General features: G+C 41.1%; 1 protein-coding gene across 1 annotated transcript in view; it reads left to right on the plus strand.

The window, feature by feature from the left end:
* The window catches only part of nkain4 (sodium/potassium transporting ATPase interacting 4), a 38,166-nt gene that overhangs the window by 9,903 nt on the left and 2,823 nt on the right, over positions 1 to 25,440 (plus strand). The window contains exons 2-6 of the mRNA XM_026333129.1: positions 5,093 to 5,230; positions 6,401 to 6,481; positions 10,349 to 10,549; positions 17,952 to 18,012; positions 24,513 to 24,597. Of these exons, the coding sequence (XP_026188914.1) occupies positions 5,093 to 5,230; positions 6,401 to 6,481; positions 10,349 to 10,549; positions 17,952 to 18,012; positions 24,513 to 24,597 (566 nt within the window). The remainder of the gene's footprint in view (positions 1 to 5,092; positions 5,231 to 6,400; positions 6,482 to 10,348; positions 10,550 to 17,951; positions 18,013 to 24,512; positions 24,598 to 25,440) is intronic.

The following is a 25,440-nucleotide window of genomic DNA, read 5'->3' on the forward strand; positions in this document are numbered from 1 at the left end:
AGGGTAAAGACAAGCCAGGGCAAAGCAAGGCACACAAAAAAAGCCAGTCAGCCTCTGATCCCTAGCTTGTCTGTTACTGTCCTCCTTATTCTACTTAATTTTTCAGTAATACCATTTCTGAGTATTTATGTAGCCCACAAAAAGCTTTCTCTATCAATCAGTGTGGTGGTAGTATTGACTATAAATGCTGGTGTGGAAGCTGTTCTTTCTCCCTAGAATATCCCCAGAGCATTGATTCCCAAATGTTTTGTCTGGTGGCCCCTTAAATAAAGCTATGTGTTCATGCAACCCCTCAACACAGATTACAAATGTCACAGATCACACAAAATGTGAGTAATTGTTTAAATGCTCTAAAAAATAAGTTATAAAAATAACTGAAAGTTCTATGTTCACATCCTGCTCCAAGAATAAAAATGCCCTGCAATCAAATAGTAAATGAATATACAGACAGATAAATAACTAGTTTTATATTACATTTGTTCAACAATAACTGGCATTCAGGTAAACTGGGTATAAAACAAACAGGTACACAGACCTGACACCTGTGGCAGTGAAACCCTGTCCAACCTGATTAAACTAAGTATAACTGGGCCCATGTCTGACACAGATTTTGGTTGTTTCTCAGTTCCTGCTGAGCCTATGAAGAAATCTGTAATGTTTCAGCAGATTTTCAAAAGTTCATTCAAAGGGTGATTGTTTTAGTTATGTATTTTTTAAGCCCTGAAGAGGTAAAATTATCAAGTAATTCCCATGAAACACGCAGAGAAAGACATATTTTGTTCTCTGTGTATCCTGATAACCATCTCCTTACCCGTGAGACTTCCCCCTGGGGGACTTTCAGCACCCAACCCTTGAACCACTCATAGAACTGGACTTACTAGTAGGTAATTGCCATATTCGTGAGGGACATGAATGCAGCTGTTCTATATCAGCAAAATATAGAGACAAAGACAATAAAAGAGACAGGCAAGAATTGCTGACTGACTTTTAATAATGTGCCATACTTTGCCTCGTCTTGTCTTTGCCTCCCAGCAGGCAGTAAAGACTGTCTCAACACGGATAAGACAAAGAAATGGTAATTTGGTTATTGCCCCTCTGACTCTTATCATTTTGTCAGACCTGACCTCATTACTAATGTCTTAGTATGTCTAAGTAAAAACAGGAGATAAAAGTAGTAGTGGGAGTTTTCTGTATTTTACCCCTCACATCTCCTGGCACTCTTTGGTGTCTGCTTTCTGCTCCAGTGTGAGTCAGTTATGCTCCTTCACACAGAGGAGACTGACTCATGCTGCCTGAAGTCACACAGGATGAGCGTGCGCACACACACACACACACACACACAGACATAGACCTGTCAGGCACAGATCCTGATGACACATTGGGTAGCATGTTATCAGAGGACCTTTTGCAGAGGCCACATGCAGAATGAGAAACACTGATGTGAGTATAGTACCTGGAGGCTGAAAAGGTAGAGAGCCATGGAAATGAAAGTCACCTTTGTTGCTCTCACTCCGGGGCAGCTTCATTGGGTGCTCTCTCGCTGTAACACCTCACACCTCATCAGAAGTGTGTCCTGCTGCTGCAGCTTGTGGCAGGTATTAATCATAAACAACTGTCAGATCAACTTGCTATGTTTGCGTCTCTGTTTTAAATCCCAGTCGGATGCTTAGGCAAAGCAAACTGTTTTTCATGCATTTCAGACACTTATCTCAGGCATGCATGCACAGCTTAATTAGCTCTCAAATGATGTGGATAAAATGTTTTTTTTTCCTCTGACACGTTTGCTTTCATCCCTCTTTTATCAGTGCTTTCTTCTATCTCTTCTTCTTCACGGTATGTTACAAAACTTGAGGGTGATTGAAATTTTTGGAACTTTTGATATTCTTGATTTGTGCATTCAAGAGAGATGAAATTATAATGTAAGGCTGGGCCCAATCCCAAAAGTTCTTTAATGGGCCCTTTGTTATTATAACCACACCTCAGGAAACAGTGAACATATGCCAGCTAACATCACGTAACAGAAGCAGCAGGATCGAGGTGAACAATCGTTGGTAATAATCTGGTGTCACACGGCTGAAGGCAGGAGGGATTGAAGGTTTTTGAAAGCTAAGAGTAGAGGATAAAAAACATTGATGAAAAGCAAACAAAGGATGGGCAGTAGTAGAGGTGTGAGAGACACATTGCTTAGTATTTGTGGTGCGAGAAATTGTATGTGTGGGCAACATGCTTCTCCACATAAACACACTGAAAACCAAAACACACACTAAGAGATTCCGTCACTCTAGGGGGAGTCATTTGTGCTTGCAGGATGTTGGTGGAAGGCTTTTACGGGCCATTCTGTAGCCCGCTCACTATTCCTGGAAGAGCATTGGTATATTCTGATCAAATTCTACCCCACTCTCCAGTAACCTGCTTCCTATGAATTGTGGGCTAATTGTGCCATATGGGTTTGTGTGATTGTGTGTGTGTGTGTGTGTCTGTCTGTCTGGGTGGGCAGATACCTTTCTATCCTTGATTGATTGTTGTCATCTTGGGGGATTATTGAGTTAGCAGCAAACGTGATAGGCTTAATACAGCATCTCAGAGGAAAAAATACACACACACGCATAGAGTACACACATGCCTCATGCCTTTATACCTCTTTAATTCAGTGACCAGTGGAGATATTTCAGGGAAAGAGTCCAGCTAGCTTAACGATTACATCAAAGGATCTAAAGGATGTGTTCCGGATGGATGAAGGGTCACGTTCATGACTTCTGCACTCTACTGGTGCAGCAGTTTGCAGGATTGCATGAGTGCAGAGGACATATGGTAGTGTGTGTTTTTGTGACTGAATATTAGTCAGTGATGTGTAGTGTTATGCAAAAAAGATGGAAGCAGACAAATGATAGCAGCAAAGAATTTGAACTTTACACTATCCTATATGTTTATACCATAAACTGCAAATTGGCACTTTTAATAAAATGTAGTCAGAAATTCAATTTACATTCATGGTAAAAATATTTGAATTTAATCCAAATATCATAAATACAAAATTATGCTGGTGATTAGGTGAAACAAAGATGTAGTGATATCTCACAAAATGTAATCATTCTTTTATGTTTTTCATTATTGCATTATGACATTTTTCCAAGTAAAACACAGATAAGACCCTAAGGTTATGTGTACTTTTCCAGCCAAATAGGATTCAGTAGAAATGTAATATTTTAAAGCGTTTATTCCAAGGTTTTTGCTAAATCTTTCTTTTTTTCTGTGAAGATTACTAGAACCCAGCACCACTTTCTTAGAAAGGAGAAGACAAACACCATCCTTAACAGACAAATGGACATAAAAGGTCAAATACATAGTGTAGTATTACTTATGTGCATAAAACAGTGAGGGAAGACAAAACAGGCCTCTTTAACGTATTTTTTGTCTTTGTTTGAATGTGTCATTTATTTTCATTAGCATGATGTTTTATATCTTCATGAAATTTATAAAATCAGATCTGAAAAGTCATAGCTGATACACAACGTCAACACAAATGTCACTTTTAAATGGTCACTCCTTCAAGTTCCCCAACCAATTTAACTGCAGCCTAGCTGTGCGGCGTCTTTACAGAAACCCTCCTGCACAAGTTTTATTGAGCTCTCCGACTGTGACCCAGAGCTGACCACAAGATCTATGACTTTTGACTTTATTCATTTTCTTCAGTTCCTCTTCTGTCCAGGGATAGACAGAAGTTATTAAGAAGGAGGGACCTCAGTTCTCTGCATTTTTTTCTTCATCTTTCCATTTAGGTTTTTTTTTTTTGCCATCTTTTTTCATAATATTCTCCCCATCCCTTTCAATTTAATTTCTCAACCATCAGGCTTTTTCCTTCTACTAGAGTGAAAGAATTTATCTTCAGATTGCCAAGTTATTTCTAGACTTTGGTATGATAATGGTTGGTGCATGTTGCAGTTCATTCACCTCTCCCTCTGTCACGTCGCACCCTGTCCCTTATCACTGTGTGATTTTTTTTAATTATCACTCGGTATTTGATCATCTCCCTTCCTGGCCTGTCAGAATGTCTTCTCAAATTGGTAGTAACATTTCCATTACATTAGGAAGAGCAGCCAAGGCTCTGCATTGAGAGAGTGTGTGTGTGTGTGTGTGTGTGTGTGTGTGTGGTTGTTGGTGTGTTCTTCTCGTTGCAGCAGAGATTCCTCTTTCCCTCATCCACCTTAAAGCGCTTGGCTGGAAGTGACATACCGAAACACAACAAAACACACCATTGCTTGATACAAACACACACACACAAACTGACTCACTGACTCACTGAAATTGAATTGGCAATGGAATTTTAATTAAATGGTTCACACCCCCTCCCTGTATTTTCCCCTCAAATGACATGCTAATTGAGTTGATGCAAATAGGGACTCACAGTCTTAGAGGCTCAAATTGCTTTGCTTTTGTTTTATTGCTGTTCTATAAAACGCTGCACGTAAAGACTTCATGTAGAGGAAAGGGGGCTAAAGCTGTGGATGATAAAGGACAGCATTAATGAACCTTCTTGATGTAAAAAGAACTGGCCTAAACCATCTATTGACGTATTATGGGTAAGCCTATAGTGAGAATGGAATGAAATGTCGTTTTTTATTGCAGAGGGTTTAACCTTCCTTGTTCATTGTTGTTTACAAGAACATATTTTAATAAATGCCAAAGCTCACTGCAGTGGTATCATTACAGAAAGCCCACACTTCCCATAAAGGTCCCAGAAAATTCTCTTTCCTGGAGGCCATTGGCAGAAAGATTGGAAACAGTGAACTCCTCTAGCTGAGCAGGGGCTGAACTGATAAATCTGTCATTGTTTCTTTTATAAAACTTGTAGTCTTCACCCCTTGGCGCTCCCGCTCTCAGAGTCTAAACACTCATGCTGTTCTTGTCCACTTGCTCAGTGTTAGATTGTTGGCCTGTTGCTGTGCGGCAAACAGATATTGTCTTCAATAAACAATTAACAGCACATACTGCCATTTTTCTAATGCTGTTTTGTTGTGTTAGTAGCTTTGGCAAACTCAGTGTTTAGTTGCAGTTCACTGTTGACATTTGTCTTTGTGTTCTCACTCCTTAGGTTTTGGCTTTAGAAAGACAGGTCTTTGACTTCCTGGGTTACCAGTGGGCCCCAATCCTTGCCAACTTCTTCCACATCATCATTGTCATCCTTGGCCTCTTTGGCACCATTCAGTACCGGCCGCGCTACATTGTTGTGGTGAGTACACACAATCCTCAATGCTCACATGAAACTTGGTGCAGTCGGTCATGTAATCCTATTCCTCACAGTTTTTATTAAGCAGTGTCACAACACATTAATCCTCTGCTTGTGCATTTACTGTAGGCTGGGCACTTTGCTGCCTCTCCTCTCTAATTGCACAGTGTGCTACACTCTCTTGTGCATTGTGCAACACCTTTAAATCACTCTAATCCCATGTTAATTTGGGCTAATTAAAAGGATGGGGGTGTTGGGGGGGAACTAAGAAGCTCATCAGATTTATTCTCTGCTTTGAGTTTCTGGACAGAGAAGGTCATTCTTTGCAATACAGTGCAAAACATGTGCAGCCTGTTGTTCCACTACTCTCCTTTGAAAGTGCCACTGCGACACTTCATAAATGTGCCTTTATGCACTAAATTTGACATCATAACTTTCATCTGAGGTAATAAAAGACTATTTTGGGCAGCAATAGTGGAAGCGCAGATGGTGATGTTAATGACAGGAAATGATTGAAGGAGTGAGAAAGAGATACCGAGGAAAAGCGAGTAAATAAAGAGAGGCAGGCGAGATGGAGAAGGATAAATTGGAGCCACATATGATAGTATGAAGAAAGAGAGGAAGGGCTAAGGGGTTTCGTGATTCAACTTGTATGTTTTTATGAAGGTTCTGTTTTGCCCTGTGGTCTTCTTCTGACATTTATACACACAATTCATCATGACTCAAGATGGGATTTCACAACCTTCACACTGATGGCTTTTTTTTCCACCGATGGCTCTCTCTTTTTCAGTGAATATCACACCTTACCACTCCATGTCTGTCAGCAGTTGGCTGACTGACTAACAATTTTATAAGTGGTTGAGTCGTGAACTTCATTTAGCCTCAGCAGTTTAAAAATCAGGATCTCCCTCAGGGCCCAGTGAGACTTGGTGAACTTACTGACATCTTAAGAAAAAGTAAAGTGCATTCAAACTTGAGTGCATGTTCGTGTTTGTCTAGAGCATATACATTAATGTATGTATATGCCGGAAGAAGTGTAGGAGGACTCTGGTAACTTTATTTACTTTGTTTAGGAGTTCATTCGGTCTGACATTTTTTCCTGTAGCTGTATCCTGTTCTGTTGAATACATCTATTTTCCATGGAACTAATCTGTCTGTGTCTTTGCCCTCCAGTATACAGTATGGGCTGCTCTGTGGGTAGCCTGGAATATCTTCATCATCTGTTTCTACCTGGATGTAGGGGACCTGTCCAAGGTGAGACTTTCACAAGTTCCATCTTTTTTATTATTACTTTCATTTTAATTTAGTCGTGTATTTATCTTTCTCTGAGCTGTAATGAATGTTCTTTTCTGTCTAAGGTCACAGTTGCAGTGAAGCCTGATTTATATTCCTGTGTCCAAGAGTAGGCGCGATTAAGATTCTTGTTTCTGATTCCAGTCAACACTGTCCTGAATTAAGCAACATTCACTGGTGGAACTGCTAACTAAACTGAATACAAACCAACTTTAGAAAATAACCAACAATATAAACACAGCTTCTTTTTGCCTGTAGCAACTGGTAATGGTTTAAGTGCAGTAATGCAGGTATAGCGCTTCTGATTTCATTTTCATTTTTGCATGGGCTGTTTCCCCCTGCCAGAATCTTGTAGTGTTTATAAGATAATATGAATTAGTTTAAAGACGGTTAAGGGTTGGGATATGCTGGAAAAACGCAAATTTACAAGACGTGCTTTCTGACAATGTTGGAGGGCTAAAGTGTTTAACGATATTTCAATAGAGAGTAGGGGGAGATGCAATAATCATTTAAAAAGAGTTAAAAATGTACCGTTACAGTCTGATTGAAGTCATTCACAATTACAAAATAAATAATTGTCACTGTAAAAAGGAGAGCTATAAAGGGAAAAACTCTTGACAGCTGACAGCTCTGTTGTAAAGTGCAGCCTGTGTAAACAGGATTTCTTCCAGTATATGAGTGTGTGACACAGCTGTAAATCACCCCCTAAGCTTTAGGAATCTGCACCATAGACACACCACTGCAACACCACAACACAGACGTATAATCTGACTTTAAAGAATGTGTGTGTTCTTTTCCAATTGTTTGTGTGGTCTGCCTCTGCTGACCTGTGGGGGCCCAGTTATCACCCTTTTGAATTTCAAGTGGAAGCTTACAACATAATAGGTAAATAAGCAGGAACAAGCTACCATACTCATACACACTATTAAATCTTCAGGGACCCCATGTGGTTCCTAAGTGCAAATTAGATCTGTGTTTATCCAGACAAAAAAGTGTTTGGGTTATCACCTTTCAGCCTATAAATGTGTCAGGCCTCCCTCCTGTCAGCTTTTCTTTCAGTTGTTTTCACTCTGCTCACTGCTCCTTTCATCTTTCTTTAATTTAGTTTACATGTTTTCTAAGTTCATCTCTCCTTTTCATGTCCGCATTCTCCTCTCCAACATCACTTCTCCACCCCTCCCTTACCTCTTGATGGGTATCTTGCCCAGTTGCCTGCCTGACCATTGAGAATAATGTATTCATGTAGGCAACATGCATCTGACATCAGCTCAGACAACCAAAATGAATTTCAAAAACACCTTCCCCAGCACTGGTGACTTTGTCATTGTGTGATAGTCCTTGGCTCCATCAAGTGTGTCTATCTCTCACTGCATTTGTGTGTGTGTGGTTGAGGGGGGGCACTGTGTGTTCGTGCATGGTTCCTGCCAGAATAATGAGGCTTGTAGGGGCCAGCTGGTTGGGGCTGAGACTGGGCATTAACCCGACAGATGGAACCATCCTGGGCTCACAGCTCTGCATATGGTGGCCAGGAGGAAAGCTTGCTAATGGAGTGCTTACCCACACCCCATGCACACACGCACGACCAAACTTGACACACAGCTTTCTGAGAGGACCCCAACACATTTTATCATAAAACGCAGTCATCAGTGCTGGAGCGTGTGCTTGTATGTACTGAATGTGTGTGAGCATTATGTCTTTGGGTGACAAGGCCCTGGAAGTGAGGGGGCAGGTTGTCAGAGTCATATGCCACATGGTCTGTCACCTTCTATTGATCCTTTATCTCCTCCCCCATGGTGCAAGACAGACTGACAGACAGACCCCTGCTATTCATCACACACCTCTGTTTTAAACAGTCCCCAGTCATTTGCTCTTCTCTTTTTATGCAGTCTCTCACACTCTGTACACAATGACTGCAGACATCAGACATAACACAAGCTTTTTTTAAGAAATATTCTCCATAAAATGTAATCCCCATGATATTAAGCTCTGATTTTTTTTTTTTTTTTTTTTTTTAGAAATCTAACTAGAAATCTATTTTAAAATCATTTAACTTCTCTCTAGTATCAGTGCCATTCAAATATAGGCATTTTAATGCAATATCTTAACAAATGAACAGCCTGATGTGAAATGTGGTACAGATGTCAAATAATAACTAATAATTAGAATGAATATAGTAGACAGTGCCTGCTGCTAAACTAAATTACTCTTACTCATAATTACTTTTACATGCACTTGAGGAACATGGTCAGTTAGAGAAATCAAGTAAAGTCAGTCATCAGGGAATGTATTTACAGGCACAGTTAATAGCACTGGTTAATACTGTAAATCCATATATACATGCAGCCCAGCTGTGCCTTAGCCTCACAGAGCAACTAGCATGGCCTGAGACTCTGTGTTGTCATAACTTGAACCATAAACTTCAATTCATCTGGTAAGAAACAACAAGAGAGTTACTACATTCATCTCTGTGTCTGACCACAGTAGCTGGTAAATATATTTTCAACTGTATTGAAACACAATACAGGGGAATGTAAATAGGCATTTTTGTTTTTGATGATTTAGCAAAAGAAACATGGACAAATGTCACATTAAAATGTAAATTTCTAAAGAGATGATAGCACCACTGTGAGCACAGTCTCTCCAGCTCCTGAATCAATTTGCAACCACCATGCATCACCATGCATGCACACCTTTATGAAATCGAAGTAAATATGAGACTCTCATCAGAGCCAGAAGAGTCCAGCAGCATCCAGTTAGCCTGACATTTTTGCTCCCTAATGTTATCACAGAAACATAACTTCTTTTCTGTGTATTTCAGAAACCATAAATCATGAGAAATAAAATTCTAATCATTCCCTGTTTAGCTTTATAGAATGCCTCATGTCCCTTGTGATTTTAGAATCAAGACTGTCTCCAAATATGTATTGACTTATGTTAAAGAAAATATTTGAGCAGTATCAGTAGACTAACCTTGAATCTATGATATGGGTAGATTGCTTTGTGTTTTGGTGTATATGGGAGCATAACAATAACACTCCTGACAGTAAGTTGCCAAAAGCCTCTTCAGTATCAGCTGAAGTCGTGAGGGCAGCTACAGCTTGGACAGAGGTGGTTTCCTCAGATCACAGGCTCAATCAATGGCATCTGTCAAGTCATTAGTCTTCACAATCCTGCCTATTGACCTTCAGTCGTCCTTGTTTTTGCGACTGTGTGTGAGAGAACGACAAAATAACAGTAAAGAAAAATACAGACAGAGGGTGATGATGAGTCATGAACAAGGAGGGAGAGAAGGATTATATACAGTAGCATCATTTGATTATTGTTCATGACTCATATTTTATTTTTTCCCCCTGACTCCACAGATCTGGTGTTGAAAGTATGAATGTGATTATGTATGTGTTGTGTGTGTGAACGACGGTTGATAGAAATCAGAGATGTTTCCTGACAACACTCTGGGCTCTGTTAATAATGCATGTCTTGTCACTGAGGGGCAGATGAGGGGTTAGATTGCTGTATTGGGGGTATTGATTGGTGTGAGCATCTGTATATGTGGGCTCATATAGCTGTGTGCAATCTGAACATCACCAGGGTGTGCAGGAGTTATATGTATAAAATACTGGCTTTAAAAGTTGTAGCACTTATATGTACAGCTCAAGAAGTTTCCTCAGAAATCATAAATTAGAAACAACTATTTTTTCACATCTGCTTTACACATGTACCATGCAGTATTGTTTTTGTTGTCATGCTGATGTTAACATTTATCTGTACATGTAGTTTCCATAAATTAACTTACATAATTAATAGTTTATGTTTTTTAAATCTTTGCAGGACAGTGATCTGCTGACATTTAACATCTCAGCCCACCACTCCTGGTGGAGCGAGCATGGGCCGGGCTGTGTGAGGAGAGAGATGCCCCAGGATTCAGGGGTCCGCTCCACAGAGAGCCACTCCTACATCACTGTCATGGGCTGCCTTATGGAGTACCAGTACATTGAGGTCATGCACAGCGGCGTACAGATTCTTGTTGCTGTGAGTACACGTTAGCACTGCACATGTGACTTTAGCACTGTCATATTCACATGCCGAGACAGGCATGTATGAACATTTCACAGGAGGTCATCATATTACATGCTTAACACCAGCAGTACCTCGCCTTGGGATTTGTGTATATGAAAGGTGAACACTATACAAAGGAAGGTGCTGTTGGTGTTTCCCTTCAAGCACTTTTCTCAGTATACTTTCACAGAGGTCTGTTATTTTGTCTATCACAGCCTCCCTTCCCCTGCCCTGGTCGCTGAATGAAAAATTGATCTGTTGTTTTGTCTGGCTGAGGCTTAGATTTGCCAGCTGCTAACAGGTTACTCAAACACTGGGAAGGCTGTTATTGTCCTCTTTATACAGCTCAGTATGAACACACCAGAAACTCACATCCTGCCAACATTCACACTTGTAAACACTCATGTATGACTGACTAACCTCACATTGGGCAGGGGGCAGGAAACTTGTAGATGGCTGCACAGTATAGACACACACATTACACACATTCACTCAGTAACTTTGACTTACACGCACTTTGACTCTATTGTGATGCACATACATGCACTCACACCTATTTTTATGGTGTTAATATGTGTGGAGTGGATTTAATGATGGCATAGAGATAGAGAAAGATAATACACAGCAGCCTCATCAGCCATGAACTATGGAATATCAGTAGGTTTCAGATTTCCATTGGTTTTCATTCTTACCATCTAAGCTTGGACTAATTTTCACACGCTAAAGCACTGTGACTGCATGGTGGATTAGAAAACTAGTAGAGGCACCCAGTGAATCACTGGATTGTACCATTCAGTCCCATCACCCCCATGGAGAGAGATAATAAAATGGCTGACCTCACTTTACAACCTCAGCTCTGCTTCTGAGCATCAATATAAGCAGCATTCTTTTATTCCTCACCTCTCATGCACCTTTGGGCCACTATATATAATGGCAACACCGTTTTATCTGAATTTTTACATGCTTTTGTCCAACAAAGCATTCAGATGCATCTCTGTGGGAACAACTCCCTTGAGGAGCCAGGAAATTGGTACTGAAATCCCTGTGTCACAGATGGCATCCTTTTCCTTGTGTCCTCACTTCCTCTCAGGCTAAAAGCAGAGTGCTTAAAAAACAGTCCTTTGAGATGTTCACTTTTGTTTCCCTCCCTTTCCATGATGAGACAAAAAGAGGGAACTGAAGGGATGAATGAAGAGAAAAGAAAGGAAGTGGGGTATCCCTTTGTCTTTGTCAAAGGGGTTTCAAGGTTGTAGTGAGAGGCCATTAAATATTTAGTTTAGGCTCCAAGGAGTATGTTTCATTAAGATGATTAATGTGGATGCATAATGGAGGCATCTCTGTCATCTATCTGCTGAGATTCATCATGAGCTAGAAGGAAGCCATTCAGAAGTGAAGCCCCAGAACTTTGTAAAGTCAGCTTTTTGCTGCTTCAGGCAACATTCAGCCAAAAGTAACTTCAAGATTTAAAGGATGAGGTTGATGTGTAGGCAGCCTTTTTAAACTGGCATGATCTATTATTCACGTATCACTGTGGGGAATGTTTTGCTCTATCTCTGCCCTTATATTCATTGTTGCCTAAACTGAAACCCGACTTGTCCATCCACCCTACAGGACATACTGCTATTGAATGGTTTTATTCTTCTTAATACTCTCTGGAGAATGACTGATATTCCTGTTAGTACCGTCAGCAGAAGATCCCCCTTTGCTTTTTTCCTCTGTCGGTCTGTCATCCTGTCTTCTTTTGCTCCCACTGCCTTCACTGTTAAATAAAACAGTTGAATCTGAGGAAACAGCTCCAGTGAGATGGAGGGTAGTTAGGAGAAACGGTATAAGAGAGAAGAAGAAAAATGGTGCAAGATGACATATTCATTTTACATCTGTAGACATAACTCTTACATACAAAAGGGAGTAGTGAGAGATGTGAAGGGGTTGTCAGCTGCTGAGCTTCTCATAAAACAGGCAAAGACAGTGCTCACACACACACACACACACACACACACACACACACACAGGTATTGTATCATTTAGCGTAGGTTATTGCTGCCACAGGCAATGTTTTCTTCTGCCTCACAATTCCCAAGAAGCCTGCATTGGGAGGATGGTGTGCAGCCTGCGTCATTTTCTCATTTCATTGCTCATTTCCTGTATTTTTCATCTATTTTCCCCACTTCACAATCTCTCAGCTCTCTGTCTTCCTGTCTCCTTTTCCTGCCCTGATCTCACACTGTTTGACCTTCATGTCGATCAAATTCCCACCAACTTAAATGACAAAACTGACAATGCACTTCTCTCTCTCTCGCTCTCTCGCTCTGCATTTCACACTCACTGTCACTTTTGCTGCTTCTGTTGTTTTCTCTGGAGCTACGAGCCTCTGTCGTGTCAGTCTGCTGTCCATGTTAAAGTGTGGATTGTTTTAACACGGGGGGGAGGGAATAATGGCCCCTGTTTAATTAAAGGGGCCCCTTGGTGTGGGGAGGGGAGAGCCCTGTGATTACTGCTTGGGGGTGTGCTTGCCTATGGGGTTCATTGTGTGTTTTGTGGTTGTTCAGGTTCATTTAGTTCAGCAGCATGAAAACAGCACAGCCACCCCACCCTCACTCATCCAAAAGGTCAGGGTGCTCGCTTTGATAAGTCCATTAGTCCATGTTGTGTTTTCAAACACTCATGCTGAAGAACCATCATCACTGGGGTGAATATATATATTTTTGTGTGCATGCTGCATGGGAGGCAGCTGAACAGATCTTTGATGTGCTTGTATTTGAAGTCGGGTAATTTGTCCTGGCTCAGTAAATGCATCCATCCATGCATTGTCTAGTACAGCAGTAGCATAAAGCACCTCTGCAGTATCTCAGTGCTGCCACTGCTTAGTAACTTCATTGTCAGTTTTACAGCATCTGGTTCAAAGGATAAAGATCCCAGAATTAAAAGACTGATGATGCAGCAGTGAGCAGTTATTAGGTCTGCTGGCTGCTGCTAAAAAGAAGAGAAAGAGCCAAGACCAGAGGACAGAATTAGTCTGCAGCAGACCACTGAATATTGTGTCAGGTCACTTGCAGTACTTCATAAAACATGCCAGCCATTATACTTCAAAGGCTGTCTGTGCCAGGAGTTTTAATTGTTAATCTGCTTTGCCAGGAAATGGATTTTCTTCAGATTTATTTGACTCTAATATTTGGTCTTTTTAAACTTCAGAGATGAGGCAAAAAAAGTGGAAAAAGTAACAAACATACACAAGAGACACAAGCAACATTAAAGGAATAAACTGCTTTTACTTTGCTTTTTTTCTTGTTTGCGTCCAGAAAGCCATATTTCTTCCCCTTTCTGCTTGGTCAGACTTCATTAAAAAAAGCTTAATGGAGATGGATGTGAAGAACAAACTGTGGTTTCTTTCTTTACAAAGCTTGTCTTTCTACATAGGCAACATCTGGTACCTGTGTGTCATATTTTTGGACTTGAAAATGATGTTATTAGTAGTTATTTGATGAAAATCTGCACTAGCCCCTTGTGATCCTATGTAAGCTGTATAGATCTGTGTGTATTTCTGTGTTCATATTTGGAGTGTGGGTTGAAAAGAACAGGTGGATGTGGTCTCTGCAGTCCCAGTCTCATCATGTTTTGTCATTAAACATGCAGCTGCCCGCACACAAACACACTCGTCTAATTTTCTGCAGAGAAGCCTGTGCCGTATTGTCAGTATAATTAACCCACAGGACGTCTGCGCCACCTTTCTCCTGCTCTCACATCTTCCTCTCTACCATGTCATACACTTTACCTCTAAATTCCTTTCATTCACGTGGTAAGTTTTCTCTCAGCACTGACGCACAATCAATAGTGTGTTAATTAGCTTGTTGATCGAGTTGGACATCCCTTGTTACACACATGTGCAAAGACCAGTCAGCTGTGGACAGAAGGCATCTCCAAATGTATATGAACGATGCCCATGTATGTGATGAGAATTATAAAAAAGACACATATAACAATTATCATCACTGATGAATGTATGACTCTTTTCTAATGCCCATAAAATTGTGGCTATCATAATTTCGCAGAGCTCATCATGGATACTTCAGTTTGCTTCTTTTATTCAGCCAGCAGTCTAAAACCCAGAGATGATTAATTCAATGAGGAGAAGAAAGTAACAAATCTTTACATTTAATGAAGTGTAACTGGGGATTGTTAGGTCCTTTTCTTTCATAAATGACTTTTAAGAGATTATCAAAAAATGTTTTATGTTCATATAGACAGTTACAAAGACTGAAGGAAAATTTACCTGCCCGGCCATTTGTAGAGAGCAAGAGTGTTAAGAGAAATATTAGTTTTAATTTTGTCTTGACAGCTATAGCTGTTACCTAAATTTCCCTTCTGGGATTAATAAACTTTACTTCATCTCAACTCACCTCATCTCATCATTTACTGTAGCTGTTCAGAACAACTTTGATGAGTGCAAGCTTCAAATCATTGTGTCTTTCTAGAGTGGCACATTTAGTATAAACCTGACCCTCATTAGCTTATGCAAATACAAGTAACCTTCTTTTCTAGCAGCTGGCCTTTTCTCAAACACACACACACACAAATGCCTGAGCCTTCAACTCCTGTTCACTCTCATTATGTAAGAGAAGAAGCAGATAATGCTGAACTATCACAAATACCCGTAGCCTCCTCTGCAATGACGTAAATATTACATGAAGGCCCACTGGAGGGCAGCTGTGCTTTTGATGTATTTCCACATCAACTGAACTTTTGTGCCAGTTTTCTGCCTTTATGTTTCCTTGTGTCAGTTGTCCAAATTACTCTTCACCAATCACTGTCCAACAATTTGCAACTTGTAGTGTGTTAGTGATGTGGAGACTTGGCCCTAGAAAATGACTGACATAAAGAAAGAAGTAAAGAGTGTGATGAAAGAAGTGTTGACTTTAGTGGGGCACATCCTCACAGACAGACTGAGACCGAGTCTCAGAAGACGTGCGGGGGCATTATGAGCTTAATTAATATGACATTCATTTTTAAAATAATGATCCCTGAACTCCAGAAGTGACAGGAGGATGTCAGAGAACAGAGGCGTGTGTGAGTTTGTCTGTGTGGGACAAAGAGAATTTATGAGCGTGATTTAAGGCTATTTAATACGCAAGAAGGCATAAGTGGAATTGTCACTTCTTATTGAGGACGCTGACCTATATTGGCTATGGATAGCAGCGCCTCCAGCAAAAAGCCGCCAAGTGTTCACTCCTCTGATCTTGCATCTTCCTGTGCATCATGTTAAATGTACCGAAGCAATGAAAAAGAAAAAACAGAAGAAGACAAAGTGGTTTAAGATCAGCCTATAGAGGGACTTTCTCAAAATGAAAGCTAGACATGAGTAGAGATATCAATCACAGCCCTTCTTTATAGTCTGCCTTGATTCAATACCCTGACTGTCTTGCTGTCAGCAGTTATCAGTCGAAGTGTGAGCGATGGCAGTGATTTTTTTTTTTTACCCCGTTGCTGAGCAGTGACAGGCACTCTCACAAGGTTTGAGCTTTACTGATTAAACTTATTACCTTTCAGGAAATGTGTGTTGTGTTGGATTTGTCTTTTTGTCAATGCTATTTATAAGTGTGCACTGAAACTAAAAGTAGCCACAGTATGTCCGTCATATTGTGTGCTTTTTATCCTTAGGGCAGTAGCATGGTTTTAGATTTAAACTGGCTTTATATTGTTTCTGTCATCATCTTCTCAACTTCTTGATGAATACACCTTTGGGAGCAGAGATTCTCTTTCCTCTCCTCCTTTCACTCTTTCCCTCTCACACATGCATTCAGAGATACTGACAGGTGACAAGTTAAATGAAAATCAATACATGAAACAGAAGGAAAGCAGATGCCTCCTTACAGAATCACTGAATGGTTTGATGAGTAGGAAAGTGATGGGAATCATATGTTATGCTGTCATTTATAGACGGTTGTTGGGGACTTCAGACCAATGTGTTATTGGGTTGATCCGGTTTCAGGTGAGGCAGTGAAATAATAATTTTGTCAAATTTGCAACTGTAATTTCCCCTCTATTATTTTCTACTCTGTCACAATGGATGTCACATTTAAGGTTTAGCCTGTAACAGCAACACCCTTATGCTGTGTTTTTAAAAGTTTTTTAGGCAAAGCTGCTGCAAAGAAGAGCCAGATGAACGCCAATAACAGAATCTCCAGATTCTCCTTCTGTTGCGACATGTTTCACTCAATCCCAGACCACAACAATCAATGCCTGCTATGGAAATTAAACAAATGGAAACTCATACAAGCCCACTTTTACAGCAAAAACCCACCCAGACACACACACGCAGACACAACACAATTGAAAGATGTGTTTAAGGCAATTTAATATGCACGAAGGCATAATGTAATGTAATAATGTAATGACCTCCCCTCCCCCCCGACACACACACACACATACATGCCTCGGTTTTTAACACCATCTTGTGTTTGACACTGGCTTTATACATATGCTAATTCACTTCCATTTCACTGCCACTGTAATAGATGGGGTGAGACCAGCAATTAGAGACTAGAGAGAAAAAACACATGGGACAGAAGCAGAGAGAAAGTTATATATCTTATCTAGTGCTCACAGACAGACCTATGCCCTCTTCTGTTAGACACAACATCTGCATTCATTCATATATACATTTTTTTGTCTCAACGTAGATGCACTTCAATAAGGCCAAATATGTTCCACTCCTGTAAGATATAATAAAAATTCTAAACCTGCAAACCCTAGATCATCTTTGTTCCTCTTCAAATGACATAGGCCAAGCTGAGTGAGTGTCATATGAATAACCACCGTCACACACAGCTATTCCCCTTTTGGGCTGCCTGTTTGTGTACCCAGAATGCAAGGAGGGCACCATGCCCAACGCTGTTTTAATTGGCATGGCTGAGTGCCAAATGATGGATGGATGGATGGCTGGGTGGAGAGAGACTGTCTCTCACTGTGTCTGTTTCTGAGTCGATGACAGCCATCTGCCAGTTCCTCAGGCTATTCTCAACAGTGTGTGTTTGCCCACATGTGTCTCTGTACAGTCATTTGTGTGTTTGCTCTTGCTCTGCATGAGCATTGCCAACACAGACATATTATAACTTTTGAAACTGATATTATAAATTTGAAGCAGACAGATGTTTACGTATCCACCAGTTACAAAGCAACATTGCCGTTCATTTGAAGCTGTGTTTCAGACCACCTGATGTATGCATGTCCAGTATTCACTCTTCATTTTTTAACCAGATGCTCTTTCTATATTATCTTTTTGTCCATGAATGGAAACACACAGCTGTTCATCAACACGCAGCACACGGCCGGCTCCGTGGAGTCTAACCTCTCTCGTTTACTGTTTGTGTGTTTACAGCTCCTGGGCTTCGTGTATGCCTGTTATGTTGTCAGCGCTATCACTGAAGAGGAGGACAGCTGTGAGTCACTTCACCTTACACACACACACATACACACAAAATCTTTCTTGCAACAATGAATGATTCACACCCAGACCCACTCACACAGATGAGGTGGAAGTTGAGAAGAACAGCTACATTTTTCTTTATATCCCTCTTCTCCTATCACACCCTATGCTATCAACACTTGCCACCACTTCCCTTTCTCTCTTCTCTCCTCCCCCACACCAGCTGGGGCCTCTCTCTCCCTCCAGAACCAAAGCAGCCATGTGTTACCTCTCCACATCTCCTTTAGCCCATTCTTCTTCCTTTCTTTCACATGTGCCCTTGTCCCCTCATCGCTCCTCCTCAGCGTCCTGTGTGGCCCTCACCTACTTTGGCTTTTACTTTCCTTACTTTCTTCTCTCCATATGCCCTTTGTTGCTCCAGCTGTCTGGTGCCTGGGTAGGTTGTGCACACAGCTTCCCTCTTAAGTTCAGCTTTTCTTGCAATTTGTCAGACATGCACATCCTCCTTTAAAGTGGCTCCTCACTGTTATCTCAGCTTCTCTCTGTGTTGTTCTGTACTGAACCTTTAGTATGGAGCTAGATAAGCTGTGGTGAGTATGTCATTAATTAACCCTCATACTATATAAAGTGGGCACAGAGTGAGAAAAGAGTGTAGGAAAAGATTGTGGGGTGATCATGAAATTAGTCATAAGAGAAGTGATATATGACCTTGTTGCTGTGACCTTATAGGCAGCAGGTCAGAGGGTTAGATAGACGACAGCCAATCAGAGGACACAGATCATTTGATCTCAGGGTCAGCGGGAGTCATAAATATCGGATTAGTGCTGCAGTAACTCTCCACGACACATAGTTGCGTCACATGCACAAGAATGTGCCTCTGTGAGTAATTTAGCAAATGCTTTGAAACCAAATGCAGAGAGATGCATTTGTCAGATGGTTAGATCTGTCATAGCTGAATGGAAAACCTGAGTACTAGCAAAGATTAAGTAGTTTCTCTGGTGCCTGGCTCTAATCATGTCAGTCCCATTTGGACACCTCAACTCTAATTTGATTTGAAAAAAGAATAACAAACAAAGCACTACATATACTAGTTGTATCTTAAACAGAACAGTAATTTGGAAAAATATCTGTGTGGCTTTGAGTGTTTCTGTAGGCTAGTGGTGCAGAGGTTCTTTGGTGGTCACATGGTCACATACCAGCGATTCACTGGCTCTGTGGTGGTTAGGATATTTGGATCTGTACCCCCCTCCCAGCTCTAGGCAGTACCACTTAAACACAGTTACCCCTAAGTAGTTCTTGGAGTGCCATACCTTTTCAGCAGGAGTCCAGTCAACTGGAAATTAAAAAAACAAACAAAAAACTTTCCTCTATCCATGACCTTTTCTTTTTCATTTGTTTTTGGTCACCTTTGAGCTCTATTAATTTCCTGCATGGGCTTCTGGCCCAGATTGTGTTTGTTTAAAATCACAGCAGCCCATCTTTTTGTTCATCCACACTTCACACACAAAAACAGAGATAAAAATAGCAGGAGAGCAATGTGGAAAAACTGAAAAAACCTGGTGTGATTGTTATTGGTTTTAACTATCTGGTAGTTCTCAAATCCAGGCTGTCGAAGACTAAAATGCTGCTGTTATTGTAATCATCAGCCCTTTGCGCACACAAACATATCTGTTAATGCAGATAGAGTTGCACAAACACACACACACACATTTGCACTGGCAAAAATAAAAAAACAGCTACAGCACTTTGCTAGTCTTATTCTCTCCTCTCATCATATGCACAGATTAAAGCAAATGTGTCCACTGAGCATCTCTCCTCCTGCTAAGAAATTTACCTTTTTTTACTCCTCCATCGTATGCTTTCTTTCTGTTTCCAGTTTTCTCACAGATGGATGAAATAATCAGAATCACATTTTGTTTTGTGAAAGAAATCTTCCTGCTTTCTCCCTCTCTGTCTCTTCTCCCATCTGTGGATTTCGAGCTTTAATGAGGTGTGCTTGTAAAAAGTTAGAGGTCTCTGGTCACTCATGTATCAGCCTCATTAAACCTTGCTGGTCAATAACGTCCACAGTAGATTGCACCTCACCAAGAGAAGACAGGTAGGAAGAATGCTCAGGAGAGACAGGCGTGAAAAAAGAGAGGGAAAGACAAAAAGAGGAGTATTTGAGGGGAGCAGAGGGAAGGGTTTGTCAGGAGCAAGTAAAGGAGAGAGAAAAAGAGACAGGGCAATATACAGGAGCAAACAACACGAGACAAGATGAGCTTTTCACGAATAAGGAGATAAGACAGGAATTCCTCGCTCACCAAGCACTCTCTCACTCTCCAGGGAAAGGGGTGAGTTAGATTTGAGTGCTCAGGCTTGCGTAAAGAATAGAGGAATAAAATACACTCTCTCTCTCTCTCTCTCTCTCTCTCTCTCTCTCTCTCTCTCTCTCTCTCTCTCTCTCTCTCTCTCTCTCTCTCTCTCTCTCTCACACACACACACACACACACAAAGATGCCAAGTAGACACAATGGGCCAAATATCAAGCATCATATATAATCAGCTCAAGGTTTGACATGGCTTTCAGGCTTTATTATTGATACTGTGTGTGTGAGGTTGCAAGTGTGTGTGTGTGTGAGAGAGAGAGAGTGATCTCCCTTGGATGCTATCTGCTCTGTCACTTTGTAATCACTTGTGCCTGTGCATGTGGCCTGAAATGTACCTACTGTATATCCTAAATGTAATTGTGTGTGCGTGTATGTGTGGTTTGTGTGTCTGCTTGAGTGTAGGTGTTTGTCTGTATGTCTGTGTATGACTGTGTTATCGGTGGTGAGCAGACACACCGGCAGAGCAAGTGGTGGGGAAAATCCTCTTTGTAAAGTAGGTCATGGAGTTAGCTGCCTAGTGTTGGGATAAGCTTGCTTTAGCATGTCTGCTAATTATGCTGCTGGCCTCTGTGCTGAGTCACATCCGCAGAAAATCCTCCACAGCAGACAGAGCATCTGGAGGGATGGATGGATGTGATATCATATCATATGATCCTACACTGACTCCATAAGGTTGGCATCGGTGCACTGTTGCCATCTGTTGCAGATGGTATGGACATTTTCTTGTCTGTAAAAATAGCTATTTATGATTTTGGTGGCATGTTTGGAGTCATTTTCATGCTGCAAAATTAATTTGGACTAATCAGATACCTCCTATATATAAAATATATTGAATAAAAAGATGGACAACTTGGTAACCCCCAAGAGGTTAGACCACCCTAAGCCAGTCACCCCGTGGTTGCATGTTGGTGAGCCAAACTAAACATCCAGAGTACAAATCAGATACATTTTTCCATACTGTGATTTGTTATTTTAAATCAGTTTTGACAATGGTTGACAGTTGGCTGCTACTGTGCAGAATCTGGTTGCAACCAGTGTCACAACAGCAAGAGGGCGACCAGCATTATCGCTATATTTTGGCGTAAATTTAATGTAGTAGCAAGTGGGTGATGTATCTACGTGATGTGTTTGCATTGCGTATGTAGAACCTGGCAAAGCATCTGCACACTAATAGTTGTTCATCTATAGCCACTAAGGCTGCCTTTAGGTATAAATAGACAGTAAATCTAGGTAATTCACGTTTCAAGTTTTGTTTCTCAATTCTTGAGTGCAGTTGTATGGATAGAGAACATTATGATGGTGCTGGACATTGTATGACAAATTGGAGTCTGGTTGTTGCATTGACCAAGATACAAATAATAAGGATTTAACACAGACATATATGTCACAGTAGAGTAATAACATCTTCATTTTCATTTATCATAAACAAAGGCAACTTCTCCACCTCCTCTCCTGTTCTTCCTCTTTGCATGGTTGATTAATTTTAAATACACTTTAAATCAAGCATACCTGAAGTTTTCAGATGCAAAGTAACTGAGCATAAAACAGCTAAACCAGTCTTTAAAGTAAATGAGTAGCCTGTCTAGTGATGATGGCTGTGTAATGGTGTGTGAGGACAGAGATGCAGTATTGCAGAATGGAGCCCACTGTGATGAGCTCCCATAAATATGGTGTGTGTGTGTGTGTGCGTGTGTGCGTGTGTGTGTGTGTGTGTGTATGAGACAGAGAGAGTGAGGGAAAGACAACAACTGCGTCTTGTACCTCATCTCTTACAGCATTACAGACAGGCTCTAAAATCTCAAACTATCCGTCTGCTCTTTATCGCTGTCTCTCTTTGTCTCTGCCCGGTCTCGCCCTGTTTTTCTTGATCTGCCTCACACTCTGCTCTTTTATTCTCACCAGCCCTGTTTTTTATCTCCTGGTATTTTTTACCTATATCTCTGTGCCTGCGTTTCATTTCACTGTCAGCTCACCAACCATCAGACACACACATACACCCTGGGAGGTGCAGCAGTACACTATAGATTGACTCTAAGTATCTCTCCTGGTACTCTCATTTCCACTACTTTCCATATGAACTTAAACATAATTACCTTTTGTGACACCCTGCTTGTTTTAGGGGGCCCCACATTGATACCTTTACATATTGACCTACATACATTTAATTTTTCGTGTGTGTACATCCATCTTCTCTGGTGTTTTCAGGTCATTTCTTTAACAGTTTCCACATTTGGATGCCAAAGCCTTAGAAACACGTTTGAAACAACTACTGAGAATGAACAGACCTGCAGGCTTGCTTGCAGCTTTCCACCATCTCATCTAAGTAGCTTTTCCCAGGACGTTAGTTGCTGTTTACAGAGCAAGATTAAAGAACAGAAATTTCAAATATTCCAAAGAAATGTGGACTACATTACCTGACATATGCTAGTGCTGTCTATACACTGATATCTGAACCATAAGCTTTTGGTGAGCTGCATAGAGGACCCATGTCAATGTAAGGGTCAGACCAATACATCTAATAATGAATTGGAAGAAGGTTCAGTAAGGGACAAGTAATTAACTGGCTGCCATTCGCTATACAGGATGTAGGAGGGATGGCGCATTGTTGTAAATCAAGCCTTTAATAAGATGTTAACTCAGTTTTGACACATAGGTTGTCGTCATTAAAGTAAGAGCAGACAGTAGCACTTGGGGGCAGGACAGGAATTTTTTAATTTGTGTTCAGGCTGTCCCGTTATGAATTGAAGTCTTGAGCAAATGATAAATTTGACCCGTCTATGGCATTTGATGAACACGGATGTGACTGCCACCATCATCAGGAGTCAGCCTCTGTGGACCACAAATATCAGTTATAAATTTCACAATAATCTGTCCAGTAGTTGTCCTGATAATATACTCCAAAACAAAGTGTTGGACTGACAGACTGATGCATGGACTGATTTGACATCGACATCCCCTGCTGGTGTGTCTAAAAATGGCAACCATTATTATCACCTAACTGTATTCCTCAGAACAGTTTGTCATGGCAGGGGATAGATCCCCACCTGCTTATAATGAGAAAATCACTGGTACAGAGATCAGGGGAGGGTTCTGTGTGTGTGTGTGTGTGCGTGTGTGCATGTGTGCGTGTGTGCATGTGTGCGTGTGTAAATATGAAATGGAGAATCCCAGGAAATCAGGGCAGGGTCAGAGGAAAGGGACGCCCCCTCCCACCACATCCTGTGGCTTATCTTACCTATCAGTACGCAGCAGACACGCCTGCCTCTTCTTATCAGGATGGAACTGATTTGGCCTTACAGTATTTTCCATGACCACCTTGTGTCTGTGTTCCCCCACAGCTGCTGTTTCCCATAAAGTAACGGATCTGCCCTTTTTGGGTGGGGGGGTAGTGGTTCGGGGGGGTGTTTTCAGAAGGCTTACAGCTCCTGGACATGCTGCCATTTTTCGCATGTGCTCCAACTAAATCTCTTTGGCCCCCTGTCAGTCAGACTTGCTAGCAAAACATGCCCCATCCTTCCCTCTCTTTCTCCCATCTCGTCCACTCGTCCTTTGTGTCCCCTCCAGAGCCACAAGCCTTTTCCTCCATCTCAAAAAATATCTCTCAGCAACTGTGATACGTATCACTCCGGTACCAGCATGTCTCTCTCCTTGTATGGCATAACACTTGTTCACTCATCCGCACTTTGCCTAGAGTCTGGACTCTTGAGCGAGAAAATAAACAGAAAGGGTTAAGCGTTTGGTTGGTGGCTGAAGGTCACCTCTGTTTCTGAGCGATAAAAAGGCTGCGGCTATTTTGACAGCTGGCCAGCTCTCACCTGTTGTTGAGCTTTCCCTCTGGCTTTAGGCAGATGCATGGATGAAAAAAGTTTAAGTTTAAGTAGTAGATTTTATTCTACTGATTTTTTTTTTTTTTTTTTGAAGTTAAACCAAAAAAACACATACATCATGTACTGTTTTTGGCACATTGCCTACCTTTCAACATCCCTGCATTTCATCTGTTCCTGCTGTCTTTTGTTTCCACTTCCCTTCTCATTCAGCTCATGTTTTCATCTTTTTTTGATCATGCATGTCCTTTTAGCTGTTCTGTTATTGTCTGTCTTTTGATTTACTCCATAATGTACGTGTTTAATCCTCTTGTTTTCAGTTGATTTTATTGGTGGATTTGACCCATTCCCACTCTACCATGTCAATGAGAAACCATCTCATCTCCTCTTAAAGCCCATGTACCTGTAAGTATGACTGTGCTGTCATCCCATTATGTGTATATGTTTGTATGCCTTTAAAATGTGACTGCAACAAATTACTGCTGTCTTGTGGTTGTGTACATTTTGGGATGTACTTGTGCATGCAGTTGTTTCCTCCTAAGAGTTACTTTCCCAAGTATTCCCTTAAAATAGTAATCCAAACATATCTCATTACTGAAGTTGACAAAATAATGTAAGTTAAGTCCATTTTCTGGGCAGCACGGTGGATTCAATTCAATTCAATTCCATTCAATTCAATTTGTATAGTGCCAAATAACAATACAAATCATTTCAAGGCACTTTACAAAAAGTGGATGAGTGGTTAGCACCGTTGCCTCACAGCAAGAAGTTCCCAGGTTGCAAGTTTGCATGTTCTCCCTGTGCTTGTGTGGGTTTTCTCCAGGCACTCTGGTTTCCTCCCACAGTCCAAAAACATGTATGTCAGGTTGATTGGTGATTCTAAATTGCCCATAGGAGTGAGTGTGAGTGTGTGAGGTTGTTTGTCTCTATGTGGCCCTGTGATGGACTGGTGACCTGTCCAGGGTGGACCCCTGCCTTTCACCCAAAGAGAGCTGGGATAGGCTCCAGCAGATCCCTGGGACCCTGTTTAGGGAATAAGTGGGTATAGATGATGGATGGATGGATGGAGGTTTCTCACTTGTTCTACATGTTCTAGTGCTTTGATCAGGATCAAGTAGGATACAATGCAACACTGACTTGAAGAGGTTAGCAGTTTGTTCCTGTTGTGCCTATGTGTCTAATCTAACTAGCAACCGTCACAGCTGCAGGGGACCAACAATTGTATCCACCAACTTGCCACTTGTGTCC

The sequence above is a fragment of the Mastacembelus armatus genome, chromosome 7 (genome assembly GCF_900324485.2).
Source record: "Mastacembelus armatus chromosome 7, fMasArm1.2, whole genome shotgun sequence".
Taxonomy (NCBI): Eukaryota; Metazoa; Chordata; class Actinopteri; order Synbranchiformes; family Mastacembelidae; genus Mastacembelus; species Mastacembelus armatus.